The 20,118-nt window shown below is 48.8% G+C and overlaps 1 protein-coding gene across 4 annotated transcripts in view; it reads right to left on the bottom strand.

Moving 5' to 3' along the window:
• The window catches only part of DNAH9 (dynein axonemal heavy chain 9), a 285,514-nt gene that overhangs the window by 8,974 nt on the left and 256,422 nt on the right, over positions 1-20,118 (bottom strand). For all 4 annotated transcript variants that reach the window (XM_027974876.2, XM_060394831.1, XM_060394832.1 and 1 more), the window contains 6 exons: positions 16,031-16,158; positions 12,756-12,983; positions 10,544-10,735; positions 9,022-9,213; positions 7,282-7,452; positions 2,917-3,099 (listed from right to left, as the gene is read on the bottom strand). In XM_027974876.2, coding sequence (XP_027830677.2) covers positions 2,917-3,099; positions 7,282-7,452; positions 9,022-9,213; positions 10,544-10,735; positions 12,756-12,983; positions 16,031-16,158 — 1,094 coding nt within the window. The remainder of the gene's footprint in view (positions 1-2,916; positions 3,100-7,281; positions 7,453-9,021; positions 9,214-10,543; positions 10,736-12,755; positions 12,984-16,030; positions 16,159-20,118) is intronic.

The raw sequence follows: 20,118 nt of genomic DNA, 5'->3' as shown, positions 1-20,118 counted from the left end.
GTTCAGCTAGTACCTTTTGGGTAGCAAAGGAGTTGCTCTTTTCTTCCTTTTGAAGTTTATCATAATTACTCATCTGAGTGGACTCTCTGCTCCAGCCAAAGCAAGTTAACTCTTAGAACAGGCTTAGGGCTACTCAGCAGATTCTTCTTATCATCAGCTGTCATAATTCTACCCTTCCTCCAAAGCCCCCTGGATGCCACTTCTCCTCCCCCACACTTGTCTCTTTCCTTTTCCTCCCACCTCATTGCAATCAGTCATGCCTGGTACTGTGATCATTTTCTGTGTTTCTTTTCCCGCCAGACTGTCCATCTGGAGAGGAAGGTTCCCATCAGTCTCCACTGCCTCCTCCAGGCTGAAGTGAGAGCCAAGGCTGCCTGTCCACCAGCCTTCTCAAGCTAGACTGGAAGAAAAGAGCAACTCCCTCCCCACCCCCTTCATCCTCACCCAGGCACGCGCTGAAATTCATGACACCAAACCCCAGCAAAAGCTCTTGGAAGAAAAATGAGAGAGTGAATTAGAAGCTGGATGGGTAAACAGACTGCACCAAACTGCATGGCTTCAATAAACTAAGATTGCAACAAACCAGCTCAAGATAGTTACTAATATCAACCTGCGGATCTCAGGAACCGAGGCACATAAAATGACGGCCAAGGTCCTTGTTTACATTTGGGGTTGTTCTGTGAAATTCTGCATTTCCTTTGATACAGGATGCAAGCTGGTGTGTAACTGTAAAACATTATGGAGCAACATCAATCTTCAGCATCTCTTCCCATCCCTCTTTTCTCTTTATTTCCGTCTGTCCACATTGGGGCAGAAGGCAAATTAACAGATTTAAAAAAAAAAAATTCACTCAGGTTTCTCAGCCTACTTCACAGTTTCTATGTGACTACATGTGAAGACACTCATGGCTGCGTGTCCTCCACATGCCTGATGGCGGTCATATAACAGTGGTCATATAACCCGCCAGGCTCCTCTGTACATGGGGATTCTCCAGGCAATTATACTGGAGTGGGTTGCCATGCTCTCCTCCAGGTAGGATGCGAGGGCAGCAGCGTATCACAGCCCTGGATGTTCAGGGCTGGATTGAGCTTCCACCTCCAGCTATGAAACTGGGTTCATCCTTTCCCTCTGCCTGGAGATACAACTCTTTTAATAAGTGTGCCATTGTAAACTGACAGTAGCTGCCTTCCTCAGCTCCTAAATGGCAGCAGGCCCTCCCACTTGCCTGTTGTCCAGCTGAATGGTTTGAACAGGGCTTTTCCATTAGGCTTTGTGCTGGGCACTTGATGGAATTTTCTGATGGTGAATGAAGTAGATGTGCTTAATAACTGGTGGTATAAATAACGGATTCTCTCATTGCTCAGAGCTTGTGTAGCATCTTGGACGTTTCACATAACCATGAGGTTGCAAAAGATTAAAATTCTTTCCTTTCCTCTGATCATTGTTGTTGTTCAGTTGCTAAGTCACGTCTGACTCCTTGTGGCCCTGTGGACTGCAGCAAGCCAAGTTTCTCTGTCCTTCACTATCTCCCAGAGTTTGCTCAAACTCATGTCCATTGAGTTGGCAATGCCATTCAACCATCTGCTCCTGTTGCCCCCTTCTCCTCCTGCCCTCAATTTTTCCCAGTATCAGGGTCTTTTCGTATGAGTCGGCTCTTCACATCAGGTGGCCAAAGTATTGGAGCTTCAGCTTCAGCATCAGTCCTTCCAACGAAGGACTTCCCCTGATGTGGCAGTAATAATACAGTAAGTCCCCTACATATGAGCCTTCAAGTTGTGAACTTTCAAAGATGCCAGTGTCAGGCATCTATCCACGTCAGGCATGAGTGACATTACAGCTTGCCCTCCATCGCCTATTGCTGACAACCCTTCAGCTCTACCATCTCCTTCCTTCTCTCCCTCCTCCATCAGTAACTTTTCCTGCCTGTTCACTTGATACCAGCCCTGTGTGCCAGCTGTTGTGCTGGACAACTGTACTTTTCAAGGTACTGTGAGGTAAGATTAAAGATGTTTTATTTTTTGTGTTTGCTTTTATGTATTATTGGTGTGAAAAGTATTATAAACCTATTACAGTACAGGGCTATATAGCCATTTGTGTTAGTTGGGTACCTAGGCTAACTTTGTTGGGTTTATGAGCCAAGTGGACTTATAAATGCGCTCTTGGAATGGAACTTATTTGTATGTACCTACACTTCTGGGTGCTTGCCACAGGTAGGCACTGTTCTACAACATTCTATGTTGTTATTATTTAGTCACTTAGGCGAGTCTGACTCTTTGCAACCAACTCCATGGACGATAGCCCGCCAGGCTCCTCTGTACCTAGGAATTCTCCAGGCAATTATACCCGAGTGGGTTGCCATGCTCTCTTTCAGGTAGGATCTGCCTACCCAGGGATGGAATCGCATCTCCTGCATTGGCAGGGAGATTCCTTATCACTGAGCCACCGGGAAACCCATGCAAATAGATTTACCGAATCCTTCCCAAAGCCCCCGGGGCAGGACCACTCGTCCTGTCTTAGGGGTAAAGGAACTGGGACGGGGCGGGGCTTAAGTCGCTCTGAGGTCACACACTAAGGACGCGGGAGAGCGGGGAGGTGGTCCAGGATGCCTAGACCTGTGTTTCAATGCGGCAGCACACACACTTCTCCCTCCTGGGAAAGCAATGCCACCCACGTCAGCAGAAGACACTGGGTGTCGACTCCTCTTCTGCCCGGAGCTCAGAGCGCGTGGGCTCTGGGCAGCTTGCCTGTCACGGCTCAGTCCACCTGCCCAGTTTCCGGCTCCGGAGCCGGTCTCAACAACCCCTGCGGCCCGGGCACACTCCGTTTCTAGGAGGGGCAGCTTCCTGGGTGGTGAGGCTGCTGCGACTGCTGCGCTCCAGCTCCCCGGAGCCCCGTCCCCAGCCTGCTCTCACCCACCTTTAGTCCAAGGTCCAGCTCCCGCAAGGAGCACTGCACCAGTCTGGTGAGCACGTTCATCCGCTCGCACTCCTGGAGCGTCACGGCCACGTAGGGGGTGCGCTCCTCCGCCCTGGCCATCAGCTCTGGGAGGTTAAACTCATCTGTCACCCGCTCCAGTATTTCCTCCAGGACCGCCTTGACCTGCCCCAGAACGGGAAACACGTGGTTAGGATGAGGCTCCAGCTTCTCCCTTGAAGGAGGACGTGGCAACCCACGCCAGGGTTCTTGCCTGGAGAATCCCACGGACAGAGGAGCCTGGTGGGCTACAAGTCCATGGGGTCGCCAAAGAGTCAGACATGATGGAGCGACTCACACACACACCGGGAGGCTGAGTCTGCCATTTTGAAGTAGGCCTAGGAGCTCTGTCAGCAGACAAAAAAAATGAGAAAGTGCAGGTTTAATAGAACGCGTGGCTGGCAGGGGCAGGGAGGAGGGCGCTGGGGGGTAGAGAGAAGGGGCGAGGGAGCCAGTGCCAGCCCAGAGTCGGGCGAGCGGGTGGACGTGTGTGCTGAGCGCCGTTCTGGCTCCTTCATCTCATCCCCCTCTTCTTGTAACAGGGCCACGTCTCCTTTTGTGAAATCACCTTTTCCCCATGCCCAGCCCTCCCATGACTCAAGTGGGCCAATCAGATGATGTTTTCCAGAAGTGTGAGAATTGAACCTCAAGCCAGGATTCAGGTGCAGAAAGCGGAGGGAAGCACTCTGAAAGGATGGTCCACCCTTCTTCCCCGAGGGACCCGGCGTCACTGTGGTTTCTGTTCTTTCCTGGGTAGATTCCTTCGATATGAGCTATTTCTTGTCTGTTTCAGCCAAATTAGTCTCTGTTCTTCACAAACAGAGAACCCTGACTGAGCTAACGCAGTGCCGTTGTGTATTACCCGTGTGAATTTAAGCAAGTCATTTAGACCTCCATTTGCTCATCTATAAAAATTTCCACAGTGTCTTTCTCCCCCACCAACTCCCAGGGCTGGTGAAGAGATCAAAACCAAAAGAGGTCTGATGAATGTGGCAGCATCTGAAAGCTAGAAAGAACTCTATTTATCTACATGATTATTAATATTCACCTTGCCTTGTGTTGTTAACACAACACGTTCTCTAGGAAAAGAGCTGATGTTAGGAAAAGGAAAGGTAAAGACTCATTGCCGTCTCACAGATGGGTCTCTGGTGCTGTCACGGCGAAAACTGGGATGGAATTTTAATGGTACCTGGACGCTGCTGCTGGACCAGAAGACAGATGGCTAAAACTACATCACACCTCTGTCTGCGGAGCTGAATTGGAAGAAATAGCCCTGTATCAGCGAGCTGCCATTTGGACATCATTCACAAAGAAAGGGAAAGACAGTCTGTAGTTAAGTGTTTCAAAACACGGTGAAGGTGAGGACACAGAGTTCTCTCTATCACTGATCAGGTGGTAGAGGATTTGGAGAGCCAGCCTGAGGAGGGAGCGGATCCACAGACACAAAGAGGACCCTTCAGACGGGAGCAGAGGGTGCCCAGGGGTGCAGTCTACCTCATTTCTGCAAGCAAACGCCTCTGATCATAAATGCTTATAGTGAAAATCTAAATGCTATGTATTTAAATATTCAATCTGACATTAAAAGCAAAATTTCCCTCAAAGGGGGAAAGAAAACCCACTGTGATTATCTGTTTATAATTTCTGCAGATGTTCTTCAATGCATATAACTCTATCTATCCATCACCCCCATCCGTCCGTCCGTCCGTCCGTCCGTCCGTCCTTCCGTCCACCCATCCATCACCCACCATCCACCCGCCCGTCTCCATATTTGCATGTCCCTCACACCTTCCTTCCTGCCTCACCTCTTTCCTCCATCCCTTCCTCTCCCTCCCTCTCCACTTCTTTCTCTATCAATCACTGGTGGAATCATAATACACATAGCTTTCTCAGCCTGTTGTTTTTGTTTCCTTTGGCTGCTCTTCATGGCCTACAGGCTGTTAGTTTCTCTACTAGGGAATCAATCCCAGCCCCCCTGCAGTGGAAGATCAGAGTTTTAACCCCTGGACACCAGGGAATTCCCTCAGCTTGCTTTTTTCACCTATGAATAGATCTTGAACACGTTCCCTTGTTAGTACGTATGGATTTCCCTTGTGTGTTTTTTTTTAATAGTATATATTATTTCACTGATTTGGCATGTGCCAAAATAATTTATTGAGTCATTTCTCCACTGATGGATATTTGGTTTGCTTGTTTATCATTTCTACTACGATAAACAACTCTGCAATAAAGATATCTGTCATAAAATCTGTGCCCTTTTGAGTGTTTCCGCTCGTTGAAATCCAAGGGATAGAATTATGAGAAACACATATGAACTTTTAAAACTGGAGTGGCTGTTGTCAAATTGTTTTGTAACGTAAACCTGTATAACAGACACGAGTATGCCTGCTTTCTTACGCTGTCGCCGCTGGATATCCTCACATTTCACTTAACTTCATTTAGTTACAAGTGATGTTGAGAATATTTTAATATTTTTATTGGCCATTTGTATTATCACATGAATTTCTTTTGTGTCTTTTTCCCCCTTTCTCTCTTCTCTCTCCTTCTTTTCCTTTCATAGATTATAACTCTGTGTATTAGTAAAAATCTGCATACTTCCTGATAGCTGTGTTGCAAATGGGTTCTTCTAGTTTGGCAAGTGATCATAGTTCATTCATCTCTCTGTCACACACACACACACACACACACACACACACACACACACACTGTTTCTTGAAGTGTTTAGAAGAAGGGGATAAGGAAATGACAAGAACTAGAAACTTATTTGAACACTGCCTGAAGAACCCGAAACCTATTACTTATATAGTCCTGGTCTTTTCATTTTTAAAAAAGCTAGGAACTTTTTAAAATTAATTAATTAATTTTATTTATTTATATTTTGGCTGCACTGGGTCTGTGTTCCTGCATTCAGGCTTTTCCCAGTTGCGGTGAGTGGAGGCTACTCTTTATTGTGGTGCAGCTAGGAACACTTTTGATACTAGGTGGTTTGAGTTCTGGGCCACATAAGCTTTCTTATCTTCCTTTGCTTCTCGAGTTATATCCTATGCATCAAAAGGTCAAACAGGCTGAGTTGCAGGATTTAGAGCAGCTTTCTCCAAGTAGGTTCACCAGCATCACCATTGCAAGGCTGCACATTCCTGGGTGTCACCCTAGACCTGAGAATCTCTCCAAAGCTCCCCAGCTCATTCTGAGGCATATTAACATTTGAGTCATTTTAATGACATCACTCGATACCTTCAAACAAATATCCAGCTCCTTTACTATCAGTCAGTTTGTTTTCCTGAAATCAGTCTTTGGAGCCAAAATGTTTGACAGCTCCGGGTTTCTTAATCCATAATCTTCCAAGTACCAGAGAATCTCTAAGGGAAACCAGGCAGGACTGCAGAGGGGAGGCGGGGTGAAGGAGAGGCGACCTTTGGAAACTGAGTTGCCTCGTCCTGAGAAGCATCACAGGTGAGGTTCACTTTGAGCTCCTTCCTTTTCTGCCCTCTGCTCAGCCCTCATCAGGAACAGAGCTCCCAGGTTGCCTCTGGTCACCCTAAACCCACGCCACAGCCTCCTCTGCTCTTCTGCCCAAGAATTCTCCTCCATCTTCCTTTAGTTTCGGGAAGTGCTATGCTTAATAGCACTTACTTATATGTTAGGAGGCTCTGGGACTGTCATTCATACAAAGAGACCACATTTTCCTATGAAACATGAGTGAGTTCACCAGCATCTAGTTGGCAGAGTGAGGGCGGGGTGTTTAAGAACAGCTCCCTACCCATCATTACTTAGTCTGCCAAGGAACCATGAGGTCCTTTTCAAGGTCCCCAAACCACAGCTGTTCAGCCCTGCCTTTTCTTCACTTGGGTTGACAAACGGGAATAAAATCTGCCTTGGGGTTAGTGGTTCAGTTGGTACAGAATGTGCCTGCAATGCAGGAGACCCAGGTTTGATCCCTGGGTCAGGAAGATCCCCTGGAGAAGGAAATGGCAACCCACTCCAGTATTCTTGCCTGGACAATCCCCTGGACAGAGGAGCCTGGCGGGCTATAGTCCATGGGGTCGCAAAGAGTTGGACCACTTTCACTTTTTTGGGTGGATGAGCAGAGCACCGACACACCGAAAGTGGGTACCTCCTATTAGGTAACTTGAGGGCCCGCCGGGTCACCTGCCGGGGTGGGGCCCTCGGAGAGCAATGCTGGACCATTTGTGGAAGCGGAAGATGCGCGCCCTGTGGTCTGCACTGTGCACCCCATCGAGGCCCCAGGGAGAAGCGCCGCCCTGGGCAGTACTAGGCCCCCAGAATATCTTGGGCAAGCCCTCCATGTACCTTTTCTTCTCTCGCAGCCCCTGCTCCTTCTCCAGCCTGGCTGTCCCGGGGCTGCAGCTCCAGCACCGTGCGAAAGAGCTTCTCCGAAGTCTGGGTCAGGACGCCAATCTCAGCGTTCGGGTGGAGGCCGTAGAGGTAGGGCGACTCTGGGGGCAGCTGGGCATCGATGTACTGAAAGTCAAGGGCAAGCTCACTTGAAAACCAGCCAGACGTATCTCCCCTCTCTCACCTGACCTGTCCTCTGCAGGGCAGTCAGTGGGTCAGAGCGGGGCCCATCTAGAGCGAAGTGGTACCTCCTGGGTGGCTCAGTGGTTGGTAAAGAATCTGCCTGCAATCCAGGAGACTCGGGTGTGATCCCTGGGTCGGGATCAAAGGACATGGCAACCCACTCCAGTATTCTTGCCTGGGAAATCCCATGGACAGAGGAGCCTGGTGGGCTATGGTCCATGGGGTCGCAAGAGTCAGACGTGACTGAGCACGCAACAGCAACAGGGTAGAGTCTAAGTGACAGATGGCTCATTACTTAAAGGCAGATCCGAGTGTTTATTTTCGCGTTTCTTCCAGCACCCAGTACCTGCTCCTGGACTCTTGGTAGGTGCCCTATAACCGTCTGTTAGCTGACAGATTACAGAGAGGGAAGCCTGCAAACCACCATATCCTCCAACACCTTCTCCAGCCTCTGGTCAAGTTGTTCCAACGACCGACAGTAGGGGATGCTCTTGCACAACTTTCTTGGCTAAAGCTTTCAACATGTTTATTTTAAAAAATCCCTTTATTTACTTTCAAGAGTCTTATTGTTTTTAATTTCTTCTCATAGACTTAGTTTTCTGGACTGAATGACTTTTATGACTTATATTCTTAAACTTTAGAAATTAAAAATTTGTGTAAAGCTTGTAGTTAATGTTCCTATGACGACTGTTTCCCTTAAATTTGTTATTCAAGAGTTCTTTTGGGAATCTTAAAAGTCAAGCCACAAACGAGTTCTTTTTGTTTGTTCTAACTGACTGTTAATACATTTTCATGGTAGGCTAAATAGGCAAAGACGCACACCTTAAAAATAACTGAAGTAAAAGCGAATGACCCTGATGCTGGGGAAGATTGAAGGCAGGAGGAGAAGGGGATGACAGGGTATGAGATGGTTGGATGGCATCACTGACTTGATCTCCAGGAGTTGGTGTTGGACAGGGAAGCCTTGTGTGCTGCAGTCCATGGGAATCGCAAAGAGGGGCAACAACTGAGCAACTGAACTGAAGTGGACTGAACAGTAAAATGAAAACCCACAGTGCCAGTAGGAAAAAGCTCCACGAGACTGTTCTCTTGGTGTGTATGTATGTGCCTCTGAGAACAGGAAGGGTGAGTGGTCTGCCCACAAAACCGTGTCCCTCTGAAGTATTCTGAACCACTAATAGAAACTTAACCCCAAAGTTGGCTAAGTTCTTACCTGAATTTTTGCTCCTAATGGTTTTGTCAATATGCTGAATGAAAACAATCAAGTAAATGCCCGAGATGTTGTTTGTAGAAAAGAGCAACAAATAGAATTATTGAACCGAACGTCAAGAATAAAAAGATCTCTGAAAGTTCAATTTTGTCATTAGTTGGAGGCTAGAAATCCTATAGGAGCCCTCAAATTGAGCAGGCTGAGAGACCACTGCATGTGAGCTCTTTCACCATCCTCCCCTGGCCCTGCCCAGGCGTCTCCAGGCCTCCTGGGCTGCACAGAAGGGAGACCCAGGTCCCTACCTGGTGGTAGGCATTGTAGTCCAAGTTGCCCGGCAGTGGGAACCCTGGGGCCAGGAGCAGCTCTCCCTCTAGCATCTCTGGTTTGATGAACTCCTCCAGGTAGGTTCTGCAGAGTCTCCGGTCCCAGTCATCAGTGATGTGGCCCCCGTACATGATCTCCCCGAAGAGGTACCGCAGGTCATCGTAAGGGACCTGAGAGACAGCAAGGGAGGAAGCCCTGCACGCTGGCCTCAGGCCGACCCAGTGTGAGCCACAAGATGTGATGGGTCTGGAGATTAGGAGCAATGTCTTTTTAAAAAAATCTTTTTGACAGAACTGCACTGCACGTGGGGTAGTTCCCTGACCAAGAATTGAACCCGTACCCCCCTGCATTGGAAGCATGGAGTCTTAACCATGGACCACCAGAGAAGTCCCAGGAGCAGTGTCTTATTCATCCACGTTTCCCTGGTATCCAGCAAGGTCGAGCACCTCTGGGAGCGAGCACTTCTGGGAGCTCATTAAACGAGGGAAGAGTTAGATCAAAGGGTGAGAAGAGGTAAGACACAGGCACTCTTGCATACATGCCTGCCCTCGTTCACCGTCATTAACTGTGGCGGTGAAGTCAGGCTCTACCTACGGGTCCTTTAAACCTGCCAAGGTCAAGTAGAGGAGAGCAAAGACGTGGCTACTTTTCTCATTCCCTGCCATTAATTAGCTTATCGATTAATCGTCTCCTTGGAAAGTTCAGAGTGAATGAAATACAGCACGCAAGTTCATGGCTGTTAGCGTTAGGCAGGAAAGCCACTTGGAAGCCTGGGTCCTCGTGGCAGGTGAAGGGATGGTGTGTTCTGTGGTGGACTTCCCAGGACCCTGGAGCCACAGCCAGAGGCATAGCTTCTGGGCCTGATTCGCTGTCCCCAAAGAAGGAGGGAGAGGCCTTGCAGAGGCTGTGTTTGGTCTTCCCTAAACTGAAGAGCGTGGATCATCCGTGTCAGTGCTTCATAAAATAGAGCCATCAGGTGGGATAAAGGAGGCGAGGTGAAGGAGGAAGGAAGAATTTGGCTTCTCCAGCTTCAGCAAGACCGTGCTTCAGACCGTGCTTCTGCGAGGAGCTATGTGCACTACCGCGGGAGGCTCTCTGTCTTTGGTGAATTGAATTGGGAGCTTGTAGCAGATGAGGGTGGGTCTCTTTCTGCCAATCACCACCCCCAGCAATGCTGGGAGTACACAGGGTGGTCTGGCGGGGGGCAGGCCTGGGACAGACACCCATGGGAGTGACTGATACCAAGCGTGAGTCACTGTTAATAGTTTGGTTTTCTGAGCTTTCTTACTACTCTTACCACACCCCTCTCCCATCATGGTACTTCCTCCTCAGCCTCACACTGCTCTTGGGGTTGACCCTGCAGTAAACCTGCACTTCCTCACGCCCCTGGGGGACTGTAGACCTGCCCCAGTGAGCACACCCCATCTCCCCATGCTGATGCCCCATCATCTTTCTCAGAGGCACCTTCCCGACCTGCCCCTGTGCTGGCTGGAGCCGTACCTTGGCGTTGGCCTCCAGGAAGTTGTAGAGCACGTTCACAGAGATGGTGAGGTCCCCGGTGTTGAAGGGGTAGGAGCGATTCCACCCCTGGGGCCCAAACTTCCGTCTTTCTGCCACCACAGCATGAAAGTAACAAAGCGCAAAGAGGATGCTCTTAAACTCTGTCTCCCGGGAACACATCTCCAGGGTGTCCTGGAAGGAGATGATGCTCAGTGTCAGAGCAGAGCAGCTGTGCCACAGGGCAGGTGGTGTGGAGGTGCGGAGATTTGGGTGGCAGCAGGACTTGGGTTGGGAAAAGGCAATGGCACCGCACTCCATGGGGTCGCACAGAGTCGAACACGACTGAAGCGACTTAGCAGGAGCAGCAGCAGCAGCAGGACTTGGTTGCGCTTCAGACAGGCATATAGTCAGATTTGAGAGGACCTTGCAAACGGGCTGGGCTTTAGTTTAGATTCAGCCTATAACAGAACTTGTTTACAGTTGCAGTTTGCACACACGGACATGCTAACAAGGTTCCCAAGCGTAGCCAACAGAGAAAAGGGTAGGGGGCCACAGAAGTGTTGCATTTGTCCTGTTGACGGCACTCGGCGCTGGGGTGTGGGTGGGGACAGCCACAGCATCATCTCTGACTCTCCTCCTTCCTGTCATGCTTCCTTGACCATCATGGAATCTTAGTAGGTGTAATTACTACCTGTGTGACTGACGACCCCACGGCTCATCTGCTGAGGGAACTGCCGAAGCAGAGGACGGTGGGAATTGGAGCCACAGGACACAGAGGGGTGCCCTGCCCTTTACATCCTAATGGATATGTGGCTGCAGAAGCAAGACCCCTGAGGGGTCCTGGCTGCAGCGCAGAAGGCAGGGGAAACGGTCTGACTCATGAAGAGAGGATGAAAGATGGGAAGATGGAAGAAAAGAAGCAAGAGAGAGTCCAGAGGAAGTCGGTGGAATTATTCTTAGATGTTAATGGGCATGGGGATGATGGTGGGGAGGGAGAAACCTGCATTGAGAAGGGCTGTTAGGACTCGAACCCTGGATTCTTTGAAATAAATGCGTCCTCTGAGTGAGCTCCTCTGTTCAGGAAGGAGCAAGATGCCGCAGCTAGACCCCGAAAGGCACTTAGAAAGCTCACACCATTGGACTGGGTTCAGTCCTGGCATTTCTTCTAGGAGGTGGACCTTAGACTTTGCTTACAACAACGAGGGGAAGCAGAGAAGACTGCAGAGATTAAGCTGCTGGTAGGTCTGGTTTTTCCCCCAGTGAACCCATGACACGGTTTCTCTCTCTGGTCCCTTGACTGGGCACCATGCTTGCCATGAAGATATGGATGTGAAAGGTCAGAGATGATACAGGAAACAAAGTCACTGCCTCGTGCAAGCAGGAACTTATTATAATAATGGCTTTTTGGACAGAGCTGTTCTCTGCAGACGTGTAGGGAGCTTCCTTTGTTACCTCTGTCACACGTGGAAAATCGAATCCTGCTGAAAAATGCCTTTAAGCACAAAGACGAGAAGCCACACTTGTGAAGCTAGTTGATAGCGGGTTCGCTCAAATGAAAGTCAGAATGAAATGATCATCTCCAAACAGCACAGTGGTCAGGGAAGAGGGGATGAAAAAAGACCCCAGTTCTGCGATTTGTCCCAAAAACAGTGAAAATAAGGCTCTGGAGGAACAGAGCAAATCCTAGAGGGTATTAAGCAGGCCACTGTTCCTGGGCATTTGCAAATGCAGAACGGAGCAATTGACACTCTTGTGAGCAATGAAGAGACTCCTGATTCTGTCCCTGTTCCTTCAAATGACCTACTGCAGAGGCTGGTAAAGTCCCAAACATCAGCTGTTGCGTATCCTTCCGCAGCAGAACCAGGACAAGCCAGCATCTCTTGGGATATACTTCCCAGTTGCTTGATAACCAAGACTGGACGTTGGGCTTGCACAGGGGTAAGCCCAAAGACAAGGGCCCCTGGGGAGGCTGACAAGATGATACTAAACCTACCGAGGCACAGTTTTATCATCGTAATAATTAGGAGCTATACCACTGAAGCAGCTGCTGCCCCTTCCCTGTCTCTGCTCAGGACCCTGAGGGCAGGTGAGCCGGGCATGCCCTGCCACTGACTCCTGCAAGAGAGTGTGTTCTTCTCCTGCCCTGGGTGGGGGGGAGGGGTCTGCTCTTTGCGAGGCGAGGTGCCCTGCTCCCCTCCCTCCAGGGCCCTACCTGAGTGAAGTTGTCCAGGGCCTTGTGCAGGTTGGCATGCATGCCTGCGGGTGGCTCGCTGGTGATCTTGATGGCGTTCTCCAGGAGGCCCTGGGGGACGATGTGGCTCGCGGGTGAGGGTGCGGGCTCCGCGCTCATGAAGACCCTGAACTCTGCGTGGCTGTTCTCACTGTGCTCCTCCAGCTTCTTCTCCAGGGCGCCGAGCCACTTGGCCACCAGATGGATGTTCTGGTGGGAAGGAAGGAGCCCCCCGCCCCATGCAAGCCTCTGCTTAAATGGTGATCAGGAAGGAGGATTGGGGTTGGGGGAAGGTACCTGGCCTTTGCTTCAAACAAATCACATCCTAGCAAGACTCTTGGGGTTCTCAGTAATGAGGACCCCTTTTTTCTGCCATTCAAACTATCCTTCCATGTCCTAAGGATCTCAAGCTTGACCTTGAGGCTTTGGAATCCCCTTGTTCGGATGACTTGTTGAATCAAAGGTCCTTGGGCCCCACCTGAGAGCGGCTGGTCCATGGAGCGGCCTGAGTGCTTACACTTCTAACAAGTCCTTAGGTGATGCTGCTGCTCCCGGTCTTGGGGGAGGGGTCACACTTGAAGTGTCTCACGCATGGTTACCTTCCAACTTCAGATCCCCACTGCTGACACCTGGATTTTTTTGAACCTCTGACACTCAAATGTGGGGCCCATGGACCAGTGATGTTACCATTACCTGGAAGCCAGTTAGAAATGCTGACTCAGACTTACTGGATTCGTGCATTTTAATAAGATTTTCCAGTGATGTGTCTGCATGTTCAGACTTGAAAAGCATGCATTTAAACTTCTAGCTAGCTCTCCTTTCTCCTCCTCCCTCTCCAAAACATTCTGCTAATTGTTGTCAAACTTATCTTCCTAAAACACACTGGGACGTTGCAGCTCTCATAGAGGGAAGGCTCCTCGTCCACACCCAAGCCCCTCTGGTCTTTGAGCCTGTCTCCTTCTCCCTGAGATTCCTATCTATCAAACTGTCTATGTGAAACGACATTAATTTCTTAGCACCACCTTGCAGCATGCACTTTTCACTCTAGCAAGGATAGTCACTTTGCTTCATTGCAATATGTTTCATTATGATGGACAGATAAAAGCTCCTTGATAAATATTTGAGGAAGCCTGCTTGCAGAGCCTTAAATACGTAGGTCGGCACAGAACATAGTGCCGAGGCCACAGCCATCTGGTCTACTTTCTCTTCTATGAAAAGAGAAATGACAGTAATATATACCATACTTATTTCCCAGGGTTGCTGCAAATAACCGAAGGTAATGGATTTGAGAGGGCTTTGTATCCTGTGAAATGCTATGCAGGAGTTAGTAGTGGATGCTGAAATGAAAATTTGTTCGAGGAAAGAGTTCCATCGTCATCACTCTATCAGAGCAGAGAGGTTGGTGGCTGATTAGAGAGCCGGGGCTCTGTGAGCCGGGCAGCACCGCCACACCCCAGTGAGAAACTCTGCTGCTGCGTCAGGAATCCCAGCTTCTGAGTTTGATCTTGGAGATCTCTCAGAAACCACATCGGGACAAGATGTGACAGTCCTGGGCAGCAGATAGGTATGGCGTGTTGTCTCTGGAGGGGGCTGGCTTCCTGAAGGTGCTAGTGCCCAGGGTGAAGTGAAGTAAAAAAGTTAGTTGCTCAGTTGTGTCCGACTCTTTGTGACCCCATGGACTGTAGCCTGCCAGGCTTCTCTGTCCACGGCGATTCTCCAGGCAAGAATACTGGAGTGGGTTGCCACGCCCTCCTCCAGGGAGTCTTTCTGACCCAGGGATCGAACCTGGGTCTCCTGCATTGCAGGTAAAGATGGATTCTTTACCATCTGAGCCATCAGGGAAAACCTAGTGGCCAGAACGGTCGCTTTGACAGATGAGCCTGAGACAACTGGGGAGGTCACGCCCTCCCATCACTGAGCTGACCCAGTGGGAGGAGGCAGGGAGCCTGCTGTCATTCTCTTTCCTCCTTAAGGTCCCACTGTTTCTGGAAAAAGAGTCCTAGGGAACAACAGGTTCTTCTGCTGCTAGGCTCAAACAAGTAGTGGGATAATGAAGCCCCAACAGCATGAAGTGTTCACTGAGTCATCAGGAGAGAGGAAGTTCTGGGTAATCAAAGTCAGAGGGGAGGGGAGGGACTGGCTTTTCCATTTGATTCTCTCCTCCGTTGCTTTCTTCACTGATTCTTTTACCCAACAGGCTCTTGTTGAGTGTCTACTGTGTTCATGGTAGTGTGAAAGTGGTGAAAGCGTTAGTCTCTCAGCTGTGTCTGATTCTTTGCGACCCCATGGACTGTAGCCTGCCAGGCTCCTATGTCCATGGAAGTCTCCAGGCAAGAATACTGGAGTGGGTTACCATGCCCTCCTCCAGGGGATCTTCCCGACCCAGGGATAGAACTTGGGTCTCCTGCATTGCAAGCAGATTCTTTACATCTGAGCCAGCATCTGAGGGAAGTAGTGTGCTGGGTGCCAAAGGCAGATGGAGATGTCTCTTTCCCTAAAAAGATGCCGTGGAGGACACAGGCATATGGTAACCTGTTCTACAGAGCTGTGGATGCGCTCATAGAGGTGGCTGCAGGGTGCTACGGGAGGAGAGAGGGGTCCGCCGCGCGCTCTGCCACAGCCCCAGCACCCATGCAAGGTGCACGAACAGGAACGAGGTCAGGCCATGACAGAAGAAGGGCAGCCGTTACTTTCTGTGTTTGCTGTTGTTGTGAAGTTGCTCAGTCGTGTCCGACTCTTTGCAACCCCACGGACTGTAGCCTGCCAGGCTCCTCCTCCCATGGGATTTTCCAGGCAAGAATACTGGAGTGGGTTGCCATTTCCTTCTCCAGAGGATCTTCCTGACCCAGGGATCGAACTTGGGTCTCCCGCTTTGTAGGCAGACGCTTTTACTGTCTGAGCCAACAGGGAAGTCTCCTGTGTTTAATGAAACAACAGTAGGTATTCCAGACTCCAGATGCCAACATGAGCTCTCAATGAAGAGGCTGAGTTCTGGTTGTGCGTGTAGCATTCTAGTCATGAATGTGATGAAGAACATGGACCGTGTGACCCAGAGGAAAGGTGGAGTGGGGAGGGAAGGCATGTGGAAGGCATGGGAAGGCATGGGAAGAGAGCAGCAGCTGGAAAAATCCAGCTGAAAGCCAGCATCCTGAGAAGATTAGGAAGTCAGGGGAGGAGGGTGTGGAAGGAAAGGTGGCCCCGGAGGTCCACACAAGGATGGGTCAAGAATGAGCCCCATCAGGGCAGATTGGATGTACCTGCAAAATAACCCAGTGGCCTCTCTTGGCAGCCAGGTCCAGTACGGCCTCAGCCACAACCTCCTGTCCTTGCCCCAAAGACACATTGTGGAAGTTCCGGTTGTTGAAGGTATATCCGAGTTTTTTGCCTGAAAGGAGCATGGAGTGGTCATTAGCACCTCTTATGTCACCAAGTCTTCACCCCCACACAGCACCCCCATTGCCAGCAGCCAGGAGCCATACACCCCAACCTCACCCACAGGCCCTTTCCTTCCCAGGGTGGGGTTGCTACATCTTCCAAATTTTTGTTCCCAAATAAAAGGAAACACACTTGTCGAGACAAAGCAACTTCTCCCCTCCCTCTTCACTGAATCCCTGCTAACTAAAAATTGGCAGTTGCCATCTGCTTCTGCAAGGCCACTGTAGCTGCTGACCTTCCAAACTCCCTGAAAGGAGTTCAGGGTGGAGATCAGGAATGGTGTGCTCTGTGCTCTGGGAAAAACTGGCAGAACAGACGTTCACACAGTTAGATATTTTCAGGAGATTTTATGAGCCCAAATTCTTGAATCTCCTCAGATCTGGAAGAGCACTGACATCATTAACGGAGACATCACTCCTCACGACCAGCATCCAGCCTCAGCCAACCGTGTGCTTGGCTGCATGCACTTCACTAAAACCATATAAGACACTGACCTCCTTCCCTCGCCTCTTTGGAGCAGCTCCTCAGAGCTCTCTGAGAGGCTGTGTCCCAGGCTCTAGGCCTCACTTTGCCCCAAATGAGACTCAACTCACAACTCTCACGTTGTACTTTTTAAAATTTCAGTTAACATCCTCAAGAGTGGACAGACATGCCCCTCCATTTTGTGCAGCCTCCACTTGAAGACCAGGCATTGGGCCACCGTCCTAGAGTGAAAAGGCTCAAAGAGTAGCAAGTGTGTGGGTATGGCTGGGTCTAGCTTGCTTGGTCCCCTGACGTATATTAATAATAATATGTATTTTCCCTGGACACCTACTGGGAGGTGTGGCCCCAAGGGGCAGGACTCAGGTGGTTTTAGCTTCCTGTACTTTAGTCCATAGGAGCCTCCTCCTTGTTATTCCCACCACATAGAACATTTACTCTCGTCATCTTGCGTGAATCAGAGTGAAGACGGGCATGCCAAGGAAGGGCCTGGCTGTGTGGGTGTGAATGTTCTGCGTCTCAGTGTTGGGAGTGGAGTAAGGGAACAGCCACATGAACACACATGTCACAACCGTGTCCCTGGAGCAAGGGGAATGCTCAAGAGTTGCTCTGTACCAAGCTGAGCCCCCTGTGCTAACAGCAACTTCCCACTAGCTATCTATTTTGCACATGGTAGTATATATATGTCAATGCTGTGATGACCTGGAGGGGTGGGATGGGGGAGTGTGAGGGAGGCTCAGGAGGGAGGGGATATATGTACACTTATGGCTGGTTCTTCCTGTGGTAAGGCAGAAACCAGCACAGCATTGTAAAGCAATTATCCTCTGATTTTAAAAAAAGCAATGGAAAAATAAATAATTAGGTAATGTGACAGAGGTGTTAGCTAATGCTGCGGTGATAATCATGTTGCAATACGTGTTGCAAAACATGTTGTACATCTGAAACTTACACAATATTCTATGTCAATTATATTGCAATTAAAAAATGGAAATCAATGAAAAAGAGTTGCTCTGCAAATCTGAGAAAGACTTCACACAAAGAAATAACCTTACTAAAGAACACCAATTCTGCTTGAATACTAGCTATTCAACAATCCAATAAAGTTTAGAGAAAGTATGCAGTATTCCTTAGACAAAGGATCAGAAAAGTGTGCAGTACCATGAAGGAGCTGTTGGGCAATTTTTCTCAGAAGGTAAGGAACATGAGAGAGAAGAGGATAAATTTTAAAAAGAAAAAGATTAAAGTCTGTACTTAAATTTAGTCTCAGGGGAACTAAAACTGAAGATGCAATTTGATATTTCTGCAAAAATATTTAAAGAACGCTGTCAATATTGAAAGTGTCTTTAAAGCACTAAAAAAGAAGTATGGAGTCTTCTTAAACTGTATAAGCAAAACTGTATGATGACTTTTCGTACTGAGGAATGGTTATTACAGATTCAACAGACATGAACCCAAGAAACACCCTTATTAAACTCTACAAATCCTAGCTGGCAATGGATTTGGTGTCAGCTTTAGAACTGGGAATATAAACAACGGATCCAAAGAAAATACTAGGATAAGGGTGCTGGACTGTTAGATAGTCTCGGTGACATTCCTGCTCACAAAAGAGCCTATTTTGTTTCTTTATTCACAAAGGATAAGGGTGGGGGTGGGGGGGAAGGGCTTAGGTTTAGATTACTTTGAATACTGTGTGCTATGACTGCCAGCCCTCCCCTCCCCACCCCTCACCTTTAGCTCATCTTTCCCTTTCTGATCTTCCTTCCAGTGCTCCTTGTGGTGGGGTCACCAGGAACCGAGTCCCTCTGTAAACCTCCTTGACCATGCTGGTAGCAGAGTTTCCTCGAACGCCAGTCTCTGAGGACACGGCAACTTCTGTGGCCCTGTCCCTCGCTCCTCACAGCCCACGGGGCTGGGAGGAAGGTGAACGTTTTTCTAGCCTTCTCTTAGAACTTGCAGGCTATTTTTTCTCCACTCTTGTAGAAAAACCCTTTCTCTTCTAAAGCACATGCATCGATTATATTACCTACTAACTTGTATGTTTTCTGCCTTCTATCAACTTCCCAGAGAGAGTCACTTTTATTAGGGCTTTGGAACTTGGTTTAAAATCTTCCATCTTTTCTTGCTTCATCATTAACTTGGTGAACTTTGCTGTCACTGTGGATGACTCGGTCGACACCCAGCCTCACGTTTCCTTATCTTCAAAGAACTTCATTCCATTTCTCCTACCCACTTTCAGAGGCTGCACCAAGGACTTTATCACTAGGAATGATCCTGTGTCTCATATATTATTCTTTCATACTTATTCACAATGATAATGTCCTGCTCTTCAGATTGTTTAATCTTTTTAAAAAATTATTTTAAAACATTTATCTATTTGTTCGTTTTTAGCTGTGCTGGGCCTTTGTGGTGGTGTTCTGGCTTCTCACTGAGGCGGCTTCTCTTGTTGCAGAACACAGGATCTAGGCATGTGGGCTCAGTAGTTGTGGCACGAGGGTGGTTGCTCAGTAGTTGCTCCTCGGCACGTGGAAACCCAGACTAGGGATCGAGCCTGTGTCCCCTGCACTGGCAGGCAGATTCTTAACCAGTGGACCACCAGGGAGGCCCCTGACTGTTTACCCTATTAGTCCCTGCTCATATGATTCTACATCAGTAAAACGCCCAGTGCGTTGGCTCCTCTGTTTATCCCAACCTTCCTCTTTACCTCCTTGTTATTTTTAATATGGATCCAATAATCCTTCATTTGAGCCATGATCTTATAAGACTCTTAACTCTTGTCCATTCTACATCTGCATCACCCAAATTTTGTAAAACCGTAACCTTGGCCAGCGACAGTTCATGAGGTTTTAGAGAGTTGGACACGACTGAGCAATTGATGCTTTTGAACTATGGTGTTGGAGAAGACTCTTGAGAGTCCCTTGGACTGCAAGGAGATCAGACCAGTCAATATTAACGGAAATCAGTCCTGTATACTCACTGGAAGGACTGATGCTGAAGCTGAAGCTCCAATATTTTGGCAACCTGATGTGAAGAACTGATTCCTTAGAAAAGACCCTGATTCTGGAAAAGATTGAAGGCAGGAGGAGAAGGGGACAACTGAGGATGAGATGGTTGGATGGTGTCACCGATTTGATAGACATGAGTTTGAGCAAGCTCTGGGAGGTGGTGATGGACAGGGAAGACTGGCATGCTACAGTCCCTGGGGTCACAAAGAGTTGGACATGACTGATCGACTGAACTGAACTGAGAGACTAGACACATATACATACACATGCAATCCTGCACAAACCTGAGCATTAACACAAGAGAAAAATAACACACCGGGTGAACTGGGGCCACAGCAAGTCAACAATTCTCAATCTCAGGAGACTGTTTGGTAATCTTTCCACATGTCCAGAAGTTGCTACCTTGCCCATTCCCCTCCTCCTTTAAG

This window comes from Ovis aries, chromosome 11 (genome assembly GCF_016772045.2).
Source record: "Ovis aries strain OAR_USU_Benz2616 breed Rambouillet chromosome 11, ARS-UI_Ramb_v3.0, whole genome shotgun sequence".
NCBI classification, from domain to species: domain Eukaryota; kingdom Metazoa; phylum Chordata; class Mammalia; order Artiodactyla; family Bovidae; genus Ovis; species Ovis aries.
The sequence above is the reverse complement of the archived record's forward strand: the minus strand, read 5'-3'. Positions and strand labels throughout refer to the sequence as shown.